This window comes from Serinus canaria, chromosome 5, assembly GCF_022539315.1.
Source record: "Serinus canaria isolate serCan28SL12 chromosome 5, serCan2020, whole genome shotgun sequence".
Taxonomy (NCBI): domain Eukaryota; kingdom Metazoa; phylum Chordata; class Aves; order Passeriformes; family Fringillidae; genus Serinus; species Serinus canaria.
The window spans coordinates 18,642,204-18,667,586 of NC_066319.1; the positions used below are offsets into that span (position 1 = coordinate 18,642,204).

The following is a 25,383-nucleotide window of genomic DNA, read 5'->3' on the forward strand; positions in this document are numbered from 1 at the left end:
GCTGGGATCCAAGTAAATGTTTATTGAAAACACATAGATGTGAAAGACTGCATGGTAGTAAATGTAATGGTCTGAGCAGCTTTCTGATATGGTGTCAGTGGGTCCCACAGGGCTGTTTCAGTGATAGCCACCCACGTGGGGACAATTTCCTTTGCAGACATAGATTCACCTTGGGATACTTGGTAGTCTGGGGAGGAATGCAGGGCAAGCAGGAATCCTGGATGGAGCTATCCCATAGGTGGGATCGGCAAGTTTGAGCTTGGTGTGAGGGTATGTGGTAGGGGAGTTAATAGCAAAATAAACCCTTTCTGTCAGCTCTGCAGAATGACTCTTCCCACCATGAACCCTGCATTAGCTCTCCTACATCTCCTCTTTGAAATATGCTTTTCCTATCCTGTCAGCAAAAAAGTGTGATCATACTGTGGTTAGTCAGGCAGTGGGCTGTAACATGGTATAAATACTTCTATCAACTGGGCTGGATCACCAGAAAGCTGCATATTTTAGCATAAAATTCTTTGTGCTTAATTTCCAGCTTCTCTGTTAATTTGTGCTGCAACCCTCACATATTTAATGAAGAAGCACAAAGTTTGATGATTGAATGCATCAATTAATGTAAAAAGTAGTAGTCCAATGGGAAAATGTGCACATTCCCCAAGGCACCTTGCTGTTTTGGGCCTCCATCCCAAGTTCCTTATTCTGTTTGCTTCTCGCTCAGAAACCAGCCTTAAAGAGTAATCTTGCAGTTTCCAGGTAGATACCCTTTATTAAAACAAAACATATGAAACAGAGTTTACAAAAAGGAAAAGAGAAGAAACACAATTGCTTTTTTTTTTTTTTAAAGTAGGCAAATTAGTGGTTGTTACTGTTGAAAACCAGACAAAAGTCCCATAACAAAAGAGAAGTGTTGGTGGTGATAGTGGTTAAAGTGAACTTCCACATGAAATACTGGCTGCTGCTTGCAGCATATATCTGAGTGGCTGTTATGTCAGCACCGAGTCAGCATCTAATGAGAGCCAAACATGAATACAAACACAATTATTACTGTTATTATTGTCATTATTCACTAACAACTGAACAGTCACACAGGCTGTATTAGCAGTATGGAAAACATTTCCCTCAATACGCTGTTAGTCTTTAAAGCAATGCAAAGAGAAGCTGTCGTGGAAGGTGGAGGGAAGTGGTTGGGGAACCAGAGCCAAGGGAGAAGGAGAAGGTGTTAGAACATGATGGTAATATTTTGTTAGCTGATGAGGTTCATGCGTAATTATAGACGTGTGGCTTGTCAAGTTACAGGGCCATCTAGAGTGCTTTTTGGCCATTTGTATATTTAGTGTATTGTAAGCAAAAGAAAGGTGTTTAGCAGAAGGAGATTAGGTAGATGAGCTGGCTCCTGGTTAGAGGAAGGATGTACCAGAGAGATAGGAAGGACATGAAAGGAGGTGTGGAGTTGTTCCATGAGGTGTGGTATTAAGTGCTGAAAGAAGAATAAAGAGCAAAGGCAGTTTTTCCCATTATTGTGTTTCCAAGACTCTGTATCCCTGAGGCTAGCCTGATGAATCTATGGCAAATGACTTCTAAATATTCAGGAAAAAATGGTTGACCCAAATTATCATGAACTTGCTGAGGTGGTACAGACAGACAGTAATGAAAGCATTGCTATATACCAGTCAAAGCCAACTCTGAAAAATAAAAAAGAAAATAGCCAACTTATTTTTGGCCAGTTTTTAGTGAATCTATCTACTCGTTCCAAATAGTCTAAGAGTACATTACTGCAAATATAATTCAAATATCTATCACAAGAAATAATTTTTTTTCTTGACTCACTTTTGTTTTAGCTCTATGATAGCTATTTCACTAATATTATTATATGGATTTGTACACAGAACTTTGGCAAAGAGGAGGATGAGGCTTTTGACAGTAAAATAAATGATGATATTATTATTTTCATGTTCAAAAACTAGTGGCATGGCAAGAAGGTGCACATCTAGCCTGTGATGTGACAGACAAGTATGGATCTGAAACACCAGATCCTTGTTAAGTGGCAGGTTGCATTTCACTGTTTTCTCTGCTAAAGTAACAGGACAATGGGGAAAATTTGAAGTACAAGCCCTTGGTAGTTAACACTGTCAGACACGTCTACGCCTTGAGGATTCTCTGTTCACAATCTCCCTTCTCTTTGCTTCTGATTTAGAAAAACAAACAAACAAAAACCTTCCTATTTTAAAATTCTTCCTTTTATTTTCATTTTACTAATGAGTACCTTGAAAATTGAAGTCAGTTCATATGAAGATTATTGGGAAAAAAAAGGGGTCAGAGAAAAACAACCTATGAAACTTTGCATATCATCAAGTAATTTTTTTCCTTGCATTCATAAAGTGAACTTTGTTCTCTCTCAAAAAGGAAACTGAACTATGGTTTTGTCTTTAAATTACATCGTTAAAAGAGAGATAAGAACCAAACCCAAACCCTGGAGCAGAGGGATAGCTCAGATACAGATCTAGATCCTAACTTTTCTACCCAAGGTTCTCTTTAGTTAAAATATATATGCAAGATTTTGAAGCATCCATATGAACATGTTTAAACAACCACCACATATCTCTTACAAAAGTTGCCTTGTAGTGCATCATGAAAATAAGATCTTTAGTAATAAAATATTCCAATCAAGCTTTATTTGATTTTGTTTATCACGATCCTATCTGTAATGTAGGTATATGTTAAACATTCCTTTCCTATTCATCTTCCTTTTTCTGGTCTTTCGGTTTACCTTCATGTATACATTTAATGTACAAGGTTCAAAGAAAACAAAAGAATAAACCAAAGTCTTCCTTTCCAAAAGCCCACAAGAGTAAATGATCAAGGTCTCAATATAGTCTCTGAAAGCTCACTGAGAGCTCACCAGTTTTGCACATGTAAAGGTGGGTTTATGCTTAAGAACCACAGCTCTATACTCCAAAAATACGTAAGCACTGAATTGTGCACTTCAAAGAGTTGTAGTGGGAAATAAGATTAGCCCAAAAACCCAAACCAGAATCCTGAATACTAACAATTTTTGAGATTATTTAGTAAATTTTCTTATAAAAATGATTCCTTGAACTTTATAGTCATAAGGTGATTCAGTAACCAGACTTTGTTACTATGGCCCAAAGGCAGGTGAGATGGACTAGAAATGAAATGCATCAAAAGCTCAGTATGTTTTACAACAAATACTGAGTGTGATCAGAGTGTTTCTTCATGTGAACTGTCTTCAAAGCTTTCTAAGACTTTTTCAGTTCTCTTAGTGGTGAGTCTTGAGGTTATCATCAAACAGGTCAAGCATAGACTGTCACCTGAATGGTACCTTGCAGGCCATAGCAGAGTGGTCCAAAGTTGAGCTTTTTGCTGTGAAACAGATGCCTGTGCGTAATCAGCCTGCAGATGAGTTGTTTCTTTTGAGGCTGCTCTCTGCTCTGTAGGCACTATAGGTGTGGAAACAAGGATGTGTGTGTTAGCTACAACTGAATCTGCGTGGCCAGAAGAGATGCTAACATACTGCAGAAAAGGTCACATCTGAAAGTGAGCCATGGCAAGGATGATACCTTATGTAGGAGTCTGGCACAGACACCAGGCATGAACCTGAGACCTTTGCAAATTAGACAGATAAAGATCACAGGGCAATCTTTGGGTCAGCCATGGCTGTAGGTATAGACACACTGACTCACACTAGGACCCTGGAGCCCTGGTAGTAATGCACATTACATGAAAAGGAATAAAAAAACCCCATAACAGAAGACCCAAAGCTCACAGTAACATGCAAACAGGCTTTCAACATTTATATATTCAGTTTGTGCCTGCCCTTACCTCCACTGGAGATGTAAAATAGCTGGTTGGAATGCAAAGCAGCTAATTGATCATATACATTACAAGTGCAAGGCATTTATGTTTCTGAAGCAGCCGTATGTGTAAAACAAGTCCACGTGCTATGTCCTACATGTCCTTTGTGACGTCTTGAAAACTTTGCCCATTTAGTAGTCTTCTGCTTTTTCAAGAAAAGGATTAAAAATCCAGAGTTTGTTACTCTTCAGTTGCAATTATCACTTGGTATTATTTATTTTAGATCACTGTGTAAGTCTTTGACTGTAATCCAAGATGCAGTAATGATCTAAAATATTTAACATACTCTGTAGATACTTGTTCCATAAACTCCAAGCCCTGAAAAGCAGGGATTGTGTCTTCACTGTGTACATAACACACTTCAAAGAAAACAGGCCCAGGTGAAATCTGCATTTGAAGTTCAGCCATGATGGTAAAAGGGGAAAAATGGGGAAGAATCCCATAGGTAAATATGCCAAAAGAGATCCACCCTTTTGGACACGCCAGGAGGAGCTGCACTGAGCTTGTCTCAGCTAGAAGTCACTCTTAGACTTTGCATAGCTTACAGGTGGAGTCATGGCTTAGTAGTTTCAGTCTGTTTTGCCCTAGACATTGTTGTGTTTTGAGCAGTGTGTGGCTTTACCAGCGGGACGGCTGGGGGCCCCTTCCCCTGTGGACCCCTTTCTCTCATGGGCTCCCCTTCCGCACCCCCTTGGTTCACTTCAGAGTTGTGTCCATGAGCAGCTATACAAATTGATATCAGAACAATCACTCTGGTTGTACTACTTCAGGATTCAATCACTTTCTCTGTACCGCTTATTTGCCTTTCCTGTGTTTAGAATTTTCATGTTGTTTAATAGAAGCTGTTCTCAAAAGATTCTGGTTCAAAGAAAGGAGAAACTCTTTATATGATTGTTAAGATTCATTGTGTTGAATGTGGAAATGGGGATCAGAGTAATTTATTTTCAGAGCACACCTGTAGTGCAATAAAATAATTTGCATAGAGTGCACTATACAGTGTTCAAGGTTCAAGGATTTGTAAATATGTTTTTCTGTAATGCTGGATTTGCTCCACAGGCAGGCCATGGCTCCTTGCTCTTTCCATTATTGCTGTTTACTCAGAGTGGCCAGGTGGTCATGGAAGAGAAGAAGAGCAGAGCAAATGACCTGCTTCTACTGCCAGCTTGCTGGGTTGTGGCTCAGCCAAAGCTCCTTCAGTGAGAGCTTTTACTAAGAGAGGCCTTCAGGTCTGGTCTTAAAATACCACCTGATATAATGAATGTTGGCGAAAGATTTTTATTTTTTTTTTGAATGCATTATTCCCTTATAATAGGACTCTCTGTAGAAGGAATTTAGCTGAACACCAGTGCACAACTATATCTAACTGTGCTGGCTGAGTAAAGTGTTATTTGGGTAGTGTTCAAACTCCAGAGACAGCACCTCTTCAGGGGAACAGAATGGGAATGTGTGTACTGACACCCGCCATGCAGACATAGACATGTATGTGTGTATGTCTATAAAAACACATGTGACTATATACTCAAATGATATTTCATCTCTGTTTTCATTAATAATGTACCATGTCACAGCAGAGGGAAAGATCTCAAGGGTTTTTTTATTTTATTTTCCAAAATATCAGCTCAGCTAGAATCCCTTTTAATACAGTTTCCAGAGGAAATGAGGCTTTGGTGGTAATTCTCTCTTTTGGCTTTTACATATGGCCTGTAACAATCTTTGAGTTTCATCACCAATTTTAATTAAATTTGATATGGGGATAGAAGTCCCAGAGATATGAAGTTTTTACAAGATTAATGAAAACTGGCTGCCAAGTACAGAAGGAAAATCCATTAATACTCAATCTGAAAGAAAGAGTGACGCTTGAGCTGACTGCTTTGAGACAATGAGATATTATGAATGCCCCAACCGTGGGAAAAACTTCAATCAGCACTCACATCTTACTAGACACTAGAGAATCCAACCACAAGATACACATTCATAGGAAACCAGGCTTCATTAGTTCCACAATTCACTTTGATATATGGAACATAATTAAAAGAAAACTGAACATCTTCTGTCCTTCCCCTTGAGGTTTCACACCCTTTAACCAGGTTTGTCTGTATGCCGGGGAGATTTGAGCATTTGGCCCTGGACTAATGAGGAACACGCTGCTTCCAATAACCTGACTCAAAATCTTTTCAAGAATGGGATGAGCCACTGCTATAAGCATAAATCTTCCATGAATTTTTAGCAAAGAAAGGCATATACAGGATGACATGAAGAAAATCCCAGTTTAGTTTTCATACAGAAAATATTGTTGAGCATAATGCTGTATGCTTCCAAGTAAAGGTGTGGAAGTTGTTAGTAGGACTTAATAATCCTCCTGAACAAAGTGCTAGAATGATTTCCAAAGAAGGAACACCCTTGCATTAAGATAAAGGAGGTGACCTGAAAATTTTCAAGACACCAAAAAACCTGTTCCTTGAGTAATACACAGAACTTTGGCAAAGTTTAGGTTAAAGCTAAATCCAGTCCTCCTTCTGTGATTAATGTCATATTGTAAATTCTCCTTCTTAGGCACAATTGTTCCTACAGGTGATACTAGAAATTAGTTAAGTTATTGAGGTTTAGATAATTTATTTAGCTTCCAAAACTGGAATGACTGATTAATTAAATTGTAAAGCAAGTTCCATGGGCATTATTTGAAAATAATATTAATGTTGTTCAGGGATATGGTGAAGAACAACTGTCTGCTGGACTGCGACAGGGAGAGGACATTTTAAAGGAAAATACCTAAACTCCATATCTCAGGAAGAGGCTGTCAGAGTTCTTCTTTTCAGATCTCTAATGTGCATTGGTTTTAGTTACTGCTGGGGTGGAAAAACTGTGCAAGACACATGATTTGGTTTATTTAACTATCCATGGCTTCAGTTGCTGAATAAAAGTGTCAAAAGATCTTTTGGTTTGGAAATTCACCTGATTAGTTATGAAGAAGAAAAAATTAACTGAATTTTCAGGACAAAATTACGCAGAAATAATTTCAGTTCTTATGCACGCTTTCCCAGGCGTACTTGTAAGCCTTTTGCACAAGTTCTGAAATCTGTGTAGAATTCCAGAGGCTACAGAAGTTGCGGAATACAAAACCACATAACACAGTACTTTTAATTCCGAGATAGCTTCCGAAAATGTGAATTCAGATAAATGAATTTAAGTTATGAAGTGCATATTATAAATTTTTAAAAAGAAATGAATTCAACAAACTAAGTTTCTAAGTGTCTTTTCCTAATCCTCAATTTTTGTTGTTTTCCTAGAATAGCTGGTATTTTACCTCACCTCTATTTGATACTGTAATAAGGTTTTTTCCATTAATATTTCATTCATTCATACCTAATTGTCTTTAATGATTTAAACCAAAATTAAAGAAATAACTTGATACATCATCAACCTTTGTAGCCTCAGAAGTGTATGTATTGACTGTCAAGCATACATTATTGCTTAAAACTTCTTGCACATCAGGTATATAATTTATATGCGCTATAGGCTGAACATGTTTATAATCATGAGATTGAATTAGAATTCTTCCTTACACCTTCTCACTCACAATACTAAGTCACTTGGCCTTTACATGAGGCTGAAAAAAGTCTTCTAATTTGTATAAATGTACTGACTGATGTGATAATCATCTTTCAATTGGCCAGAATGGGAAAAGAAGACTCTCTCTCAATTGTTAATGTTTTATAACCTGATATATCTACTATGAGAAATTGAATTCTCCTTGCTAGTGGTCTCTGAATCACAGATTGGCTAGAATTAAAAGTGGAAAGTGACTGACAAATTATCCATGGTTTGATTTTACCATTCTGTGTAGCTACCAAAAAAAAAAAAAAAAGCCTTAAACTACTTAATACTGTAAAGCACCATTCTCTGTGATAAACTTCTTTAAACTTCCTAAGGCTTTGGCTTTTTAGGCAATTGTTAGTAACCTCTCTCCCTTTCCCTGCCTAAATACATAGGGGTAGGGGGTTGCAGGGAGGAGGGTGAAGAAATAGATACTTGTAAGTTTTAAGTTACATGGGTTATTTTAAATGATGGAGGAAAATACCAATCCAGGTAATTTTCAGACTGCTCCTTTAAAACCAAGGCTGAAAGTGTTTCTATTGACTCTGGTCTTTTACGAAAAAGGTTTCTGGCATCAGCTTATAGGGGGTACAGATGTGCTCTCAGTGGATGTTTTTTCACTGGCCTCAGTGGATAAACAGCCAAGACCAGTGACTTTACCCAAGTCTATTTTGTATTTCATAACCTTTTTAATTCTAGGGTGAAGTCTTGTTGCATGCACATGCCATCCTGATGTCTAATGTTTTGTTTTTACAGACTTTGCGGCTTTCAATATTTTTGAACAGGGGTTTGGTTTTCTTTTTTTTCCCCTGTGTATATAAAAATTGCAATCCAAAGCCTTTGTAGTGTTAAAAAAATTACTTTCCCAATGTCCTCACAAGTATCTTTGGTTATTTGTATATTTTTAAGCTTTACAACTTCACACCAGTGAAAGATAATATAAAACATCAAGAGTACCCATCACTGGGGAATTTTGTATACTTTCATTGGAATGGTTAAACATGGGATAAATGTAACATTTTCCTAGAATGTCATACAAGTAGGTTTTTTGATTTTAAAGTATAAAAAAGTACAGGACAATTTTACTCATGGTGCTAATGCTAAGATATGTGGAAAGGAAAGTTTGCTTAAAAGAGGGAATGCGGTCTTGGGGTGGTGTCACTCCAAAATACTGATTCTGTACAGACAGCCACAAGAATTGCTGTCTCATTTACAAGATCTTTGACCATCTGATTTTTTTGGTGGGTTGAAATGTATGATCTGTGATATTTGTTACCAAGAAGTGTTATAGACACTGCTGACACAGATCAGATAAGAAACTGGGTCAGCTGACAAGATATTCCCTGTAAGGCTACCTCCCTGTAACATTATGTGTATCCTTCTGTGTGAAGGATTTTCTGAGCGTGGGTTTAGTCTACCTTATAATTTCATTTGCAATTATTGGGAAGTTCTTTCTCTCTCCTAAAAGAAAAAAAAAAGAAAAAAGAAAAAAGAAAAAAAAAGAAGAACTTGTTTAAATCACATTTCTCTTTAAAGCAGAAAAAAAAAAAGTAAAACTATTTAGTATTTCATTTCTCAAAGCTTGGCAGTTTTCATGTATTGCTCTGTCAGGAGCCTTGTCTTTTCATTCGGCTTCTTTTCTGATTACAGATTATTCATTTATGGATGGGCAGCTGTAGAAACTTGCTTCTTGCGTATGCAAATTAATCATGGTAATGTTTATCATAAGGAGATTTTGTGGCAGTGGAAAAGGGGTTGTGTCAACATGTTCTTGATTTCAGTTGTATCTTCTTCTACAAATGGAATTGGCCTCCTTGCTTCACCTTCAGTGGATTTTTTTTTTTTTTTGCCATTTACCTTTTGGACTAGACACCGCTCACTAAGCAAGCTGTTTGATTCACTTACAGATCATGATTTTGGAAGGAGCTGGCAGGATGAGTATCAATTCCAGCAGCAATCTACTCCACCAGCAGCCTTCCTGGACAGATGGATATTCCACATGCAATGGTAGGAGGAATTCAAGTGTTCTGAGCCATATTCTTTTTTGGGAGGACGGGGGAAAGGGGCTGCTACACCTTTAAGCATGTACAAGTATTATTTTTCAGTAGTACTAATTTATTGGAGTTTCACTTCTGGTAAGAAAAGTTTTCAATTGTTAACTTCATTTGTAAAAAGCTGAACTTACAATAAAGACCAGTTTATTGTTCATGGCTCTCTTTCTTAAAATTTAATGGTGTTGAAAGTGCCAGAAGTTCTCTCTTAGTCCAGAATTCTTTCTCTCGTACCTTTACCCCTCGTGCTTCCTCTGAGCTAACATTACTGTTTAATGCTAATCACCCCTCTGGCTTTCCAGGGGAATAGAATTTTTTCTCCTTTGCTGTATTTGCTTTTTCGGTTCAAATTTCTAGATAGCTTTCTAATTAGACTGGCATAAGAGCACTAGGTAGCTTGTGGCTTGTGATTTTTTTATCTTTTTTTCTCCTTACTGTTTTCTGATTAGATATCTGGATATGTAAAAATGTATTTGTATATATTCTCTCAGTATAAAAATATACATAAACCTATATCTCTATAGGTGCTTGAATTTTAGAATTCTTTTCATTATTCAGTGGACAGGTAAAACTTGAAATCTGAGCGGTCATATGCTGCTCTTGTCCTTCTGATCCAAATAATACTACAACAAAACTTACAATTAAAGTTCCCACTTAATGAAATGCTTATTCCTATTGCTGTGTGATTTGTAAATACACAGGAATACATCAACATATCCTTAATAAATGTGCCTGTTTTTCTATAACAATTTCATACACAAAAATAGTAATGTCTGAGTTTCACTCTTCCACAGGATTTTGAGGAGGCAAATGGTGGGGGTCTACATCAAATTTCCAGGGTGAAACTCCTCAGGATTCACTTATGTTTTAGAGGGACAGGAAGTTCAAAGCTCAGACCAGCCTGGCCAGGAACTTACCACTACACTTGCTTTTACCTAAGCTACTTTCTCCTCTCACGAAAGTATCTTTGCTAACATTAGGATTCTAGTGGCCTTTGAAATCACTTTACTCTTTTGAAGTGATAAGAATACAAATCAACCTGCTTTTCAGGCGATATACGACAGCTCCAGCAAACCTTTTTTCTCTGACATACCACACTTTAAATAATTTCCACACTCATTCATTCTCCACATCCTTCAATACTAGGATTAAGAACAATCCTGCAAACTCCCTAAGTTACTTAAACAAGCTAGTTGACTAATATTGATAAAGAAAGCTAAGTAACTGTGGGGATTGTTTCTGTGTTACCTGGAAGCTGTGTCCTGTACCTCATCTGAAGAGACCTGAGGTCTAGTGTACCTGAGTAAAGGTGATTTCCTAAAATGTGCCAATTCTGGTGCTTGTGGTCCTCTAGCAATATCCACTGTTGTCAGTGTTTCTCACTGTGTGGTTAATTTTTTTCTAGAGGAGACTGGGAACAGACTGGTGCCATGTCCTGGAGCGAGGTCCCTGCAGAGCTAGGCCATGGCAGTCTCTTCTCCCTCTGTAATCTCTCATTCCCTCATCCTTAAACCCTTCTTGCACTTGTGAACATTTTATCTCACCGTCACCACTGTCTGGCGTAGTCCATTTTCCTCCTTTCCCAGGGAATAAATTGCACTGATCTCTGTGAGGACAGACCAAAGCAATCCTGCCTTTGCTCTTATCTTACATAATGATCCTACCCCATGTAGAATTTCTTCAATTTGCACATGCAAATTACTGTCGTGCAATGACATACAACTGAGAGCAGTTTAAGAGATTGCCAAGAAAAGACTCAGACATTCTAACAAGAAAATTAGGCAGCTTCCATAGCTAAAAATGAGTTTTACAACTACATTCAGAAACAGAAACCACCTTACATGACTACAGCAATAATCTGCACCATCAGAATGCCATCTCTGTCATGGAACCATGGCCCACACTGATAGGCTTTTACTGTGGAGCAGTATGTGAGTGCTTTTAACCTTCTTTTTCCTAACCCCACAATTAATATTTAGCCCCTACTAAGTTCTTATTCAAAGAAAGTTTCCACATCTGCTTCTGAGAGTTTTGCAAGGCTTTTCCATCATTTTCTGATGCAATAAAGTAATTTTCCCACAAATCCCTTTTCAACAGTATTTCTGTAAAGTAGCTTCCCTCACAGAATTTTGGTGTATTTAGCCAACATTAATATGTAAATTCCTGCAAATCAATCAGCCAAGACATGTGTAATGAAATACTGCCCAATTTTTAGTTGGAAAACTGAGGCAGGAACCCCCCCCAATACCTTCTCCAGCATTAGCTACTGAGCCAATGTTAAGCACTGAGAAAAGAGTCTAGATCTGTAGACTTCCAAGACATGCAATTTGGCTATAGATCTTACTTTTGATGACTATTATGCTATCAGAGACAGTAAATATTTTTTTTTTTCCTTTCCAGTCTCCAGTAGCTTCTATGGAACTCAGTGGCACGAAATACACCCACAGTACTGGACTAAGTTTCAAGTCTGGGAGTGGCTGCAGCACCTCCTTGATACCAACCAACTGGATGCCAACTGCATACCTTTCCAGGAGTTTGATATCAATGGGGAACATCTGTGTAGTATGAGCCTGCAGGAATTCACTCAGGCAGCTGGGACAGCAGGACAACTGCTTTACAGCAACCTCCAGCACCTAAAATGGAATGGTAAATAAATACTAGAGAGAGACACGTGTACATTAGTCTGAATTCTGAGATCTTGAGAAGTCGTTTCTGATCCCCAGAAGCCTGTCTGGCAGATTGTACTTGCTATGTTTGCCATTCTGCTTATAGCTCATTTATGGTATTGCTAAATTTCTTGGATATGACTTAAGGCAGAAATCTGAAGGATGAAGAAGAGAGGGAATGTTTTCGACTCCAAAATCAGCCCTCTGGCTCAGGTGTAGAAGTTGCTGCTTGGAGCTAATACATTTGATTCCTCTGTGCTCATTCTCATACTTCCTATCTGCCAATTTGTTTTCTTGCAGGTCAGTGTGGAAGTGACATGTACCAATCTCATAATGTCATTGTGAAGACAGAGCAAACAGGTGAGTAGCAGTTGGGTAAATTGTTCTTTGAAAAGAGGGGACCCCTCTTGCAAGGCAGACAAATTAAAGTGGCATTAAATAAAATAGAAAGGGTATAATGCAGAATTAAAGAAGCAATACAAATGTCAGTCAGGGCTTACTTCTGAAGTTTCAGGTAATACCACATGCATGTGGCCACTTTTCCTGCAGAAATCAGCAGAATCACCTCTGCAGAATCAGCAGTCTACACTGATGTTCAGAGTTGGAATAGTTTGAGGTGCTCCATGGAAGCAGCTTTGTAGAGGACTTCATTCTATACTTCATTCAAAAGATGAAAGAAAGGAAGGAAGAACAAATATTTTGTTGTGAAGTGCTGTTAATGTTTGAAACACAAGGAGATTTCAAAAAACCAGCTTGGAGAGAAAAAAAAAGTTACATTTTAGATGTTACATTTTCTTCACAGGTTTCAATGAAACTGAAATTCAGGCAGTAGTTTGGTTTGATCAAATCTGCATTTTTGCTGTTGCAGTTTTTTTTCTGAGTTTGTTTATAGCTGGATTCCTTTCCTCCCAGGGCTTTGTTTAACTGAGAAAAGAACTTCAGCTTGATTCAACCGTCCTCTTCAGGCACAATTATTTTCCTTGTTCCTTTGCCAGATCACGCCTGTCCATATCCACACTGTCTATCCCACTAGTCCCAGCCTCTTTGTATGTAGGTGTGCCCATGAGCCACGTTTTGATATCTGCTGGCAGAACAAATACTGATCTGTTGCATGTGTTGTCTCCAACAAATACTGTCGGCCTGTTTATCCACTTAAGCTGTTGGAGCCCAGCCTCTCCAGCCAGGAACATTGCCCACATTCTCCTTGCAGCAGGCAAGGGTTGCAATCTGCAATCCACTCCTGGTATGGGAGATGTGCATGAGGCAGCCTTGCTGCTTTCCATAGAGGTAACTCCAGTAATCCTTTAAGTCCTGATTTATGAGATCCTGGTATAAAATTATTTCCTCCTACTACTAGGGATGAAGGCAAAGCACCTCAGCTGCACATCTTGGAAAGGACTAACTGACAGGTGATTCTCCTGGATGTGCTGAATCAGGAATGGCCTGGTGGGCCTCTGGTGGTGCCAGCCATGGCCAGTGGGAGTGGGTTAAGTTTCTGCATGTGGGGGAGCAGGAACTGTGGATTAGAGCTGCTGGGAAAGTTACTCCTTGTGAGGCAGCAGGGAGGGACAGGGCAGGTGGTTTTGAGGGGAAGTTTGGCTCACTCCAGTAAACCATCACAGCTGCAAAGAAATGGGTACTGAAAAAGGTCAAAATGAACAGAGGTGAACACTTTCCCCGTGTTCTGGCTGGGTAAGGCCCGTGTTCAGAGGCAGCATTAGGCAGATCAGGTGTCCAAGCAAGCAAAGGGTGTGTGCTGTTGTAGGAACGCAAGCTCTGGGTGCCCAAACATGCAGCTATTAGTTAGCATGCCTGCTAAATTCCTATGTCATAAGTGGTAACTTGGCCAAACATGATTATTTAGCTGTAACTCATTTTGGGGTTTTTGATTTCATTTATATGAACATGAAAAAAATTAGGTTTAACCTAGATTTGAACCTTCTATCTCATCACTTCTGACCTGGTTTCAAAAGAAAAAGAGATTTTTAAGGCTTCTGACCTTAAACTTGCACTGTAAAGGACGTAATTTCCAGACCAGTGTACTGGTCATAAAGACAATACTTCTTTTCTGCTTATATTGATCCATATGACCAGAAGGTCACTAAAAATTATTCCTCTTTAATCATGAAGGTGGTTTTTAGGTTAAGGATGGGGACACAGCGTGCCTGGAATAAAATGGCCCTTCATCTAGGATTAGGCTTTGATGCTTCTCTCTATGTGCTTAAACAATAAGCTGTGTTTCAGAGAGGACTTTCGAGTTCTACCATTACAGAAATAAATACTCATCATAAGCATCCTTCTTTTTTACTTGATATTTGAAAACACTTTCATCTCTGTGGCTCCAACACGCTGTCATAATCATCAGGGGCTGAGAATTCAGGACTGGATTGGGTAGAATTAGAGTTGATCTGGCATAGGAAACCTCCTCCAAGGCCAGGCATAAATTATATACTAGTCAGGAAAAGGAAGAGCATACTACATTATTTCTAAAAGAAAGTGCTTTGTGTAAATACATTTGCCTGAATATGCAAAACTCCATGCATAATTTGAGTGAAAGGAAATAATTTTGTCCATAGCCCCTTCACTTCTTGGTTCTCTTGACAGCTTTTTTTTTTTTTTTCCCATTTTAAATTCTTTCAGTACTCAATATTTAGCTCTGTGCTGAAAAATGCTCATTTAGTGATCCAATTTTCTTTTTGGTCCTTTACCTTCAGATCCGTCATTAATGGTATCCTGGAAAGAAGAGAATTATCTTTATGACAGTGGCTATGGTAGCACAGTAGGTAACTAACATCACAATACTTCATGCATTCTGAGATGGCTTTATTGTTGTCTGAGGCTATTAGTAAACATCTTCTTTTTAATTCCCAGAGTTATTGGACAGTAAAACATTCTGTCGTGCTCAGATTTCCATGATGACACCTAGTCACCAATCTTCTGGTAAGAAACTTGTAATTATATTTTTAATTGTTTGTCATTTGTCCCAGAGCTACCGACATGTAATAGTCTCTGTGGTCTTCTGTTGTAGGATTGCATCTGAGCCTCCAGTAATTTTAAACCAAGCAATGACGATTCTGACAGATTTATTAGCTGTCATTATTACAATAGCTTTCTTTTAAGAAATGCTTCTGTCTTCTCTCTGTCAAGACGAAGATGATCAAATAATCTGTAATCTCCACATATCTTTTAAACTGACTGAGTCAAAGGGATAAACATTAGTGTCAGAGAGACAAGATATTCCAGCTACACCACGCTTTTCTGCGGTGTAGCACACGGGGCAAACAAGTGCCCCATTCCTCCCCAGAGCGGCCGTGCTCCCCGGTGAGCCCGTGACTCATGCTGAGCAGGCTGAGGCTTTGGGGCCAGCCTCGGCTCGGCCCGGGGCAGCGGTAGGGCAGGCACCAAGCCCTGTGCCCGAACGCGCCGGCACAAGGGCTGCAGCCTCTCCCAGCTGACACGGGGTGCTCGCTGAACCCCCCTGCCTTCCTGAGGGAGAGCTTAAACCTGCCTGCTGAAGGGCAGGAGACAGAGCAGAGCTGTTTGCTGCAGGGCCTGGCCAAAGGGCAGCCTGATCACACGTGGCGAGGGCCCTGTGCGCCTGTCCTGGCACCGGGACGGAGGCGGGAGAGCGAGGCAGTGGGAAAAGAGTAAAGCAGAGGTGGCAGGGGAGGGAAGGCGGGTTCTTCTTAGGAGGCCGTTAAGCAGAGATCTGAGGGAGAAGGCACTGGAATTCCTGGGAGGAGAAAGGAGAGTGTGTTGCTGTGGTCCAGCCTTGCACTGGGGCCAGCCCCGTGCTTCTGCATGTGGGCAGTGGCCCCAGCCCCTGTGCCTGCCGTCCCCTGCTCCTCCAGCCTCCCGAGCCGGATTGGCCAAGTGACAGACAGTTTAAACTAATGCACTCGGATACGAATTAACGAAAAAAAAAAAAACCCGAAAAAAGCCCCCCAAAAACAACAACAACAACAAAAAAACCCCAAACAACCAAAAACCAAAAAAACCCCACCCCAAAACAAAAAAACCCACAAACCCAAAAAACCCCAAACAAAAACACTGCCCCCGCCCCCCCCCCCAAAAAAAGAAGCAAGGGTGAAAACTTGACCAGAAGAAGAAAACCTCCAAAGCTTAAAAAACCCCAAGCAGACACCCTGTTTGCTTTCTCCACCCACTCTCACAAGATGGCTACCAGGATTTGAGGGCTCTCTGACAGGGCTGGGGATCTGTCCAGATCCCGGCACAGTGTGTTTATCTGCTGACTGCTTAAGCCTAGAGCTAGGGTGGCACGCCAAGGGCACAGCCTCCTGTAAAAACTAAATTTGTATATCCCGTAAAAAAAATGGCTCATTCCTGAATCATATGCAAATAATGTGTAACCTTTTGTCAAAAGTTTTGCAAGACGGCTTTGTTGAAACTGCATCATAACTCTTTTCATCTGTCAGGCCCCAGCCTCCTAACATGGCATGTTTGAAAGCAGTCTCCATGTAGGAGCTGTGGCAGAGCAGGAGGCTATTTACACAGCTGAAATCCAGAATAAATCACTGGCTAGGCAGAAGGCAGCTGAACTTCCAAGAATAAATTTCCAGCTAAGTGAAGCATAACAAACATTTGCAAGCGAATTGTGGGATTTTAAAATGAGAAGGATTTATATGAGGGCAAATAAAGAAGTGGGTCCTGCAGTTGCTACCTGGAGTTCCCACAGGCTTTTAATAACATATGGGGAATCATAATCTGAGGAAAGGCAGTGAAATAAGCCTCATTTTACTTCCCCCACACCACACCCCCCTCCAAGCTGAGTGAGGTTCAGCCTAGTTCCTGCTCTTTGAGAGTGGGAAGGCAAAATGACTCAGAGCACGTTTGCTGCTTGGGGGTCAAGGATAGTAATTTATCAGACTTAGAATAGCAGAGGTTAGGCCTATCCCCACGGTCTTGTTCAGTTTATGTTTCCAGTTATGTATGAATAAAGCAAGTGTGTGAATAACTTTGCATCTACCTTTTCACATGCAGTTATTGCAGTAGCTTGTGCAAATCTGACAAGTTTCTATGCAAATAAATATTTCCTGTGAGTCATTTTCCCATGCAAATGCCTGGTTTCCATGAAAAGTATGATAATTGTGCATTCATAGAAGCTGGGAAAACATGCGTGGGACCTTAAGCTTTGCTTTATGGGATTCAGGGACAAGGTATGCTGAAAAGCAAACACAGAAGGGGCTCCCTCTCAGGTCTATCCCACAGATTTTGTGAGACTTGGAGCAATCAGATGAAAGCTATTCATTAAGTACAAGAGCAGAGCCAGGCTGTGGTGGTTTGGGGGCGGGAGGGTTGAACGTGCAGACTGCGAGGTAGGTTACAGTCATGAACAGGCGGAACCTCTTTTTTTTCATTTCTGAAGAAATGCTTGTGCCAGAAATCCTATTTCTCCTCTGGCTGGCTGCAGGTGATAAAGTACCATTGATGAGAAATGGCTTGTTCCTATGGCTCTGAGCCACAGAAAAATATATGCTTGTCCTGCTGCCAAAAACTCCTACCAGTGCAGCCCCTTTCCCCCACCCTGCCCCCCTAAACAACAGTGCTTTGCCAGTTCATTATGTTTTAGTCAGGTAGGTGTTCTGTGCATTGGAACCAGCACATACATTTCCCATTAGATCATCTCTTCAGAAACAAATAAGCCCCCAAAGATACGTGCTTCAGCAAAGACTAAGATAATGGGACAATTCAGGATTTCTTTTACAGATGTGATCATTCTATTTTTCTCTCTCTCACACACAATATGAGGTGAGGTATTTGTTAATCAAATTTAGCTTTCAAAAGCCAAATGTTTACCTCTGCATTCATTCTTTATTCATCAGTGGTCTCTTTGAGAAGTGTGCTGATTAACATGTAGTACAGAAAACAAAACTCTCCCTCCTCACTTAGATTACCTTCCGAAAAGTGATTATCTTTAGAAGAGATATTTGTTCTTTTTTGTGGTTTTATTTCTTTCAACCTGCTAGTCAATGGAAAGCCTTTAATCAAATTTACAAATAGGCTTCATTTTCCTTCTCTGCAGACTCTTCAGATGCAAAAAAATCGCAAGATCATACCCCAAAGTCTCACACCAAGAAGCACAGTAAGTCAACATCCATGCTTATAAGTGTTGGTTAGTTGATTGAAGGAAAAAGAAACAAATGAAAATCAGATCCTATTTGGGAGGGAAGAGGAAGCATTTTGAACGCAAAACTTGTTAAATTATTGTTGTGAATGAAGTCTGAAAGGATCTGACTGTCTAGTACTGCTTGTTTATGTCATTTTTGGATTCAATATTGTTAAACTTTTCAAATTTTTTTTATCGGTGAGGGCCTATGGGGAAGCAACCAAAAACCAGCTTCCTCTGCCCTGTGTTCAGCTGGGCTGGTGGAGTGGAGTAAAGGAATGATGAGGAAGACCCAGGATTTAATCAGAAGGGCCTGTGCGTGGGCACAGTCATGCTGCTGCCTGTGCCTGCCAGGTGCAGCACACACCACAGACCCTGCTCAGCATCTCCTTGCAGAACTTCTCACGCACGACATCACAAGCAAGCACCTGTGCCTGTCTTGCCACCTTCTTATCCCCTGATATGACAGTCTCTCCACTCCCCTCACCTACATTTTCTGCAAGTTTTTATTCAGCCTGACTCTGAAGACAGGATACCATAATTGTGATTTCTGTACATCGTTCCATTAACATACTTTACCAAGATTTTTTGATGCTGAAAATATCCTATGTATGTCTTTTCCATCCTATTTATTTCCCTGATTATAATAGGAAAGCTTAGTATTGGTCTTTCACTGCATTTTGTGGTATTTGTGTTCATCCTGTTTCAATATGACCTCCAGATTATGTCTCTTCCTGACTTTTCTTGTTCTTTTGCTTTGCCCCAACAGAACTCCTGAAGTTTATATCTGTACACAGATATCTGGGTGGTGGGTGGTTTTTTTGTGTGTCTGTATAAAAAGGTCGTTCACGAAAGGATTAGACTGGACTGGTCTGAAGAAAGTCCTCAGAAGAACTGAGGTCTGTCAGCCTGTTCAGCTGGAGAAGGCTGAAGGTTGGCACATCCCAGTCTCCAGCTTCCTCAGGGAGGGCAGTGGAGGGGGAGGTGCTGATCTCCTCTGTTTAGTGACCAGTAATAGGACATGAGGAAATGGAGTGGAAGTGTGCCAGGGAAAGTTTATACTGCACAATAGAGAAGGTTCTTCACCCAGAGGGTCAGGCACTGGAACAGGCTCCCCAGGAAAGCGATCACAGCACCAAGGCTGACAGAGTTCAAGGAGCGTCTGGACAATGCTCTTAGTCATATGGCTTAGTTCTAGGATGTCCTGCAAGGAGCAGGGAGTAAGACTTGGTGATTTTTATACGTCCTTTTCAACCTGAGATGTTCTGTGATTCTAACATCTCATCACTCACAGCCTGGACAGATAAAACAGGTGACATTGGCAGTCTGGGCTAATCCCCTTCCTTTCCAGTTCCTTCAGTACTGCTCCATATCATGACTATATGTTACTGATGTCCAGATAGGTTAGGTCCACCACATTTTAATGGGTCCAGAAAACAATTATAATAATAAAGAAAAATATTGGATTCGTTGACTGAAATCTAATTCTACTTATACTGCACTGCATACCATTTTCAAGTTACCTTCACATCTTTGACTAGCTTGTTTCCTTCTTAATTTGGTCTAATTGCATGCTTTTGAAGTCAGACCAAAGGACTGTTGTCTTTCTGGCTCACCTTGTCACTGTGTTTGTTATTCTTCATTTGTAAACTACTTCATATGACTTGATGGATTTGTTTAATTTTTTTTTTTTGACCTGGGCTTTCTGGTGCTGTCTTTATAGTAACTGTGAGATGTATTTTTGCTTAAACTGAGAGGTCTACCTGTTGAACTTGGAGATCTGTTTTCATCTTTTCTACATCATGGTCAAACTTTTTGGTTCCCTTTTTACAATTTTGGCTGGCCAGTTTTGTCACTGTCCTTCTATCCACTCTGCACCTTCTTACTTATTCATGCAGAATGGCAGTTAACCTCCCATGCCTTCTGTCTGTCTTTTAAATGCAAGGAGGTTCAGTGCCTCCTTCACAGTAGTCTCGGCTGTTTCATGTGCCACACAATAATATCAGGTTACATGCTGTGCTGTAGACAGGGATCAGGAGAAATGGGCAAATGAGATGAGGGGAAGGCTTAAACATGTTCTCTTTAGGGCAGAAACAGTGCCAAAGGCAGAAGGAAGCAGTGGGTGGTTTGGACTCTGCTTCCCCTGGTTGCTGGGGCTCCTACCTGCCTGCCTGAGGCCGACGCTTACCTGCAGTCAAAAGGCTGCAAGCCTGCCAGTGTTTTTCACCTGTATGTCTCTGGGGTGGGGGTCCTGTGCTCCAGAAACTATGGCCTGACTGTTCACCCTCTGTAGATGACAAAAAAATTGCAAGCATAGCCCAGAGAGCTCTTGAGATACTCCTTCCTGCCCTCTTTCCTTTTTCAGACCCTCGAGGAACTCATCTCTGGGAATTTATTCGAGATATTCTTCTCAATCCTGAGAAAAACCCAGGATTAATCAAATGGGAAGACCGGTCAGAAGGTGTCTTCAGATTTTTAAAATCTGAAGCTGTGGCTCAGCTGTGGGGAAAGAAGAAGAACAACAGCAGCATGACTTACGAGAAACTCAGCCGGGCTATGAGGTGAGCTGGATGTTGCTGAGGAAGACTGTGGCACATGCACAGACCAACTGGATGGAGAACTTGTCTGACTTTTAAAAATGATTTCTCAACAGAAGAAGTTGCTTTCTTTGACAGTGTCTCACAAGTTTTGAGATTGTAGCATTATGTTCTTTCCTTCTCCTGCTTCTGTAGAATATATGATATATATAACACAAATAATTGTTTATATATATATATAAATATATAAATTCTGTTTGGCTCCATCCAAACAACCAGTGTAGGAAAGAAATATGGTTGCAGAAATCTGAGAATGTTTAAATAAGGTCTCCAGTAATGGCTGGAGACCTTATTTCCAGCAACATTCAGAAACTAGGTTTACCCCACATCCATTGTCTTAAAATTCATGTTAGGATTTTCTTTCCTCTTTAATTTAAAATTTTGAGAATTTTTACATAATCTCTGAAGCTTCAAAATGCATTTTTAAGAGGATGCTGAGGTTCTTTCCTGGTCTGATTTTCAGATCCTGGCTTTTCTGGGGAAAAACCCCTGGGAAATCTCATGAGAGTGTGTGATAAATTCAGCAATATGCTTTGACCTGAAACATGGTGAAATTCAAACTCAGAAGCTAATTAATAGAAAGGAAAAAGAAAACATCCATTTTTCTTTCTCTGTCATTCAGTTATAATGATCTTAGATATTATATATATCTCAATAGAAAATCAAGACCTTTTAAACTAGCTAAGGGATTTTCTAGTTGGCAGTGGCCTTTTAGGACCATAGGTGAATTTACTCTTATATCTTTTTCTGTTTTTATTTTAACAGATACTATTACAAAAGAGAAATCCTTGAGCGTGTGGATGGTCGGAGATTAGTATATAAATTTGGAAAGAATGCCCGTGGTTGGAGAGAAAATGAAAATTAAATATATAAAGAAATAACATTTAAAACACATGGATGTAAATATTCAAAGACTATTTTCTTATATTTATGTATCAAACTGGGGTGAGAAAACAATTCTACTTCTGTCGGGAAGAAAGAACATTATCATTATTGGTGTTAAAATTATTTTATTTGAAGTATGTCCTGTATGGGGAAAAAATGTACACAGTTTTCTGTGATATAAGTTAACATTATAGAATTATGATTATTTTTCCCTTCTTGTGAAGTTTTCCTCTTTTTTTTTAAATCATACAGGCATAATGTGATTTATGAGTCATGTAAAGAAAGGGAAGGAGCTAAATATTAGGGCATTTAGGGAGTATGATAATCCACTTTGGAAGGCAACAATAAGTGGAGGAAACAGTAAAGCATCTCTGAGCCAAGTAGCCTTCTTCCATAGTCAGATGGTTTATAGCTTTCCTTGGCCAATACCACTTGTTCCTTCCCTCCTCTGATTTCTGAGTGTTTATTACTTTGCTGGCTTTCAGCTGCTTTTCTTGAATTAGACAGTGGGTTCCTCTTCAGCTGGCTTATCCCAGCCACAAGAACAGTGGCTCTGAAAGGTGGCTGTCAGCATTTATTTGGAGAGCCCATACTACCTCCACCACTGAGACCTTCTTTTGTGAGCAGACATTTAGGACCAGACCTTACCTAATACTCAGTGTCCTCCCTAACCTCCACAGAGCATTCAGCTAACCTCAGGAAAAAAAGCTATTTTTTGTTAACTAATATCTTTGAGGTGAACTGCTGGAAGAGTGTTGATCTTTGGGACCAAAAGCTGTTGAAGGAATATTGTTTTCTGACTGGGAGAACTTATTAAGGGGCATTGGTTTCCCAGTAGGAATGTTAATAATCCTCCCACCCTCTTGCACTTCTACAACTTATAAAGCTTTCAAATCTGTGCCATATGGAGCAGTGATGAGGTAGGGAAGCAGAACCTTTATTAATCCCTTGGCACGAGGAAGCAGTCTCCCCAGTTACTTCAAGCTGTGGTCCTCCTGGAAGGTCAAGTCTCATTTGGACAGATACTTCCAAAAAACCTGTGAAAATTGCAAAGCTAAACTGTGTGTAAAATATTTGTTCCCTTTGCTTTCCTCAAGTTTCACTCTATACTGTACTTATATTTGTCATCTGTGCTTGGGATTCTTGGAGAAAAACCCCCATTAACATAAAGACACTGAGATTTTAGGGACATTCAGATCTGGGTCAGTATTTTGGGTTCACCTCTAGCAGAACTATGCAGACACTGAGTGTTCATCAGCAGCTTTTCCTTTCTCCAACTCACAAATGCTTTCTGCCAGCACTGAGCATATGCAGAATGTAGGGAAATAAAATCTAGAGGAGGCAGCACTTCACCAGGTCACTGAGTACGTGAGATGTGGGAGTTGAGAAACAGGATTGTCTTGGTGATGTTAACAGAGGTGAAACCAAGATCAATTTCAAATCACTTTTTCAGGGATTGGAATTTGGAAAACAATAACAGGGATTGAGAAGTCCAAGATTAAAAAAAGAAAAGAAAAGAAAAAAAGAAAATCAAGAATATTAAATCCATTCAATATCTATTTCCTGAGGCAACCCCTGGGTTTGAATCCATATTAGCTTGAAATACAGCAAGATACAGCTGGAGGTTGCAGGATATTCCAATTTTGTTTGTCTTGAAAGGAAATGGAGATGAAACCAAGAGACAACAGAAGTATCAATATGAAGGGTATAAAAAGTGCTTAGCAACAATTTGTAGGCAAACATGAGAGCCTAACTTGTTATCTACACATGTAGGGCATGTTAAACAATAGCACCACCTCCTACACTGTGTATGCGAGAGCTGTCACCATCAATTACCCATACATGACAATTTTTACTTTTCATAACCTGGGTGGAGAGAGCTTCATCTTATTTACAAATCAAATAATAAGCCTGTGTACTTCAAAGCATTTTTTTCTCTCAGTCTATATCTCTCTGGTTTTTTTTGTTTTTGTTTTTTTTTTTTTGACTGTCTGTGCTAGCCTTGCTTGCTTTTGCAAACTCAATAATTTAATTTTTTAGCTTAATTTGCTACATTTCACTTCCTTTACCATCATTTTGTAGTTCATATAACAAGGATCAGGCCACCAGATGAGAAGAGCACTTTCACTTTGCTCCTAAGACCATTTCTTCCCCTTACCTGATGGTTGTTTGTAGCCCTTTGCTCTATGCTCTTCACACCACCTCCACACCCTGGGTGAAAATCTGAGATCAGTGGTACCATCACAAATCTGCAATGCAGTTGTGCCTTATCTTAGGTAAACATTTATCTTATAGCAATGGATTGTAGTACTTCATGAATTTGCTTTCTACCTGATCTCTCACAAAATTTCTTGGGAGATAAAATAAACCTGCGATATATTTGTGTCACCACTTGGTTGCTGAGCAGCAGCTAAACCTGCTTTTAAAAGCTTTTGAAAGATGAAACTTTACTTGGAAGCACTCTGTATAAATTGAGAGAGTGGTTTACATTGGGGTGCAGTATAAATGGTCTTCCACTGTCACATCTTTCAGCATGTGGAAATCATGCAAGTTTCTGTTTCCACCCTGCAGAACTTTGCAGTTCTGTAGGTACTTGTCATTCAGCATTACAATAGCACAAAGTTGGAATAGAAGCCAGCCAACATTTACTCTGTTTTACAAACCTTTGCCTAAGACAAACATAAAGGACTGTTTAAAATTACAGTTCTTGCCAAGGACAGATGCAACCAACCAAAGAGAGTCTTTCTACCAGACCTAAGCAAACGGAGAAAATGAAGAGATGAATTTTTATGTAAATTGCTATTTAAACAAAAAGCATTTCTGATTGCTCTTTTATTTTGTGTTTCAGAGGCTGAGCAATCATATTTTTAGATGTATCCTTTAAGTTAGCAGCTGCTGAACTGGTAGCACCATGTGTATAGATTTTTATTGTACCATAATTTTTCGTATGTATAAAGCTCTAGATAGGAAAGTATATTGTATTTATACAGTCAGATGCAAATCACAACGTCAAAGGGTTGGCATGAGCACTCTCAATATTTTCTGCACAAAATTAGAGCAACTTGCTCTAAAAACATCCTGAGAAACTGTATGTAGGCTGTTGAACTACATAGACATTAAAATGTTTAGTTACATTTTCATGTTTCTTTCTGCAGCACATTGCATAATTCCTGCTTGCTTCTCACAGCATCGTCTTCAATGTCTACGTGTGGAAACAAATCCGAGTTAGATATTTCACTATTGCCATTGTAAATCTCAGCTTGGAGACAATGTATTCACAAAATGGTCCTAAAGACTCTTTCTATTTTTGTGAATATGATATAAATTCAAATAAAACACTCCTGAAAGAATATATTTGATTAATGTTTATCTTCACTTTTTTGTCTTGTGATTAGAAGTGACTAATGTGAATTCTTTCAGTACTGAAGAATGTTTTAATATTTATGAAAGGACTGCTGTAACTACAACAAAATCCAATAGCTTAAATTTACTAATATGTTGAATACCCCATCTATTGTGAAGATACTCGGTTTCCAAACCTGTTTTATGTCTCACAGGCCTCACCAAAATAATGGATTATGTCAACACAGCTA

At 39.5% G+C, this 25,383-nt stretch overlaps 1 protein-coding gene across 1 annotated transcript in view; it reads left to right on the plus strand.

Moving 5' to 3' along the window:
* The window catches only part of EHF (ETS homologous factor), a 34,376-nt gene extending 9,234 nt beyond the window's left edge, over positions 1-25,142 (plus strand). Inside the window, exons 2-9 of the mRNA XM_009102163.4 lie at positions 9,372-9,471; positions 11,916-12,161; positions 12,482-12,541; positions 14,896-14,964; positions 15,053-15,121; positions 18,225-18,284; positions 20,674-20,869; positions 21,671-25,142. Coding sequence (XP_009100411.1) covers positions 9,375-9,471; positions 11,916-12,161; positions 12,482-12,541; positions 14,896-14,964; positions 15,053-15,121; positions 18,225-18,284; positions 20,674-20,869; positions 21,671-21,770 — 897 coding nt within the window. The 5' untranslated portion in view covers positions 9,372-9,374 and the 3' untranslated portion in view covers positions 21,771-25,142. The remainder of the gene's footprint in view (positions 1-9,371; positions 9,472-11,915; positions 12,162-12,481; positions 12,542-14,895; positions 14,965-15,052; positions 15,122-18,224; positions 18,285-20,673; positions 20,870-21,670) is intronic.
* Positions 25,143-25,383: the final 241 nt, after the last annotated feature.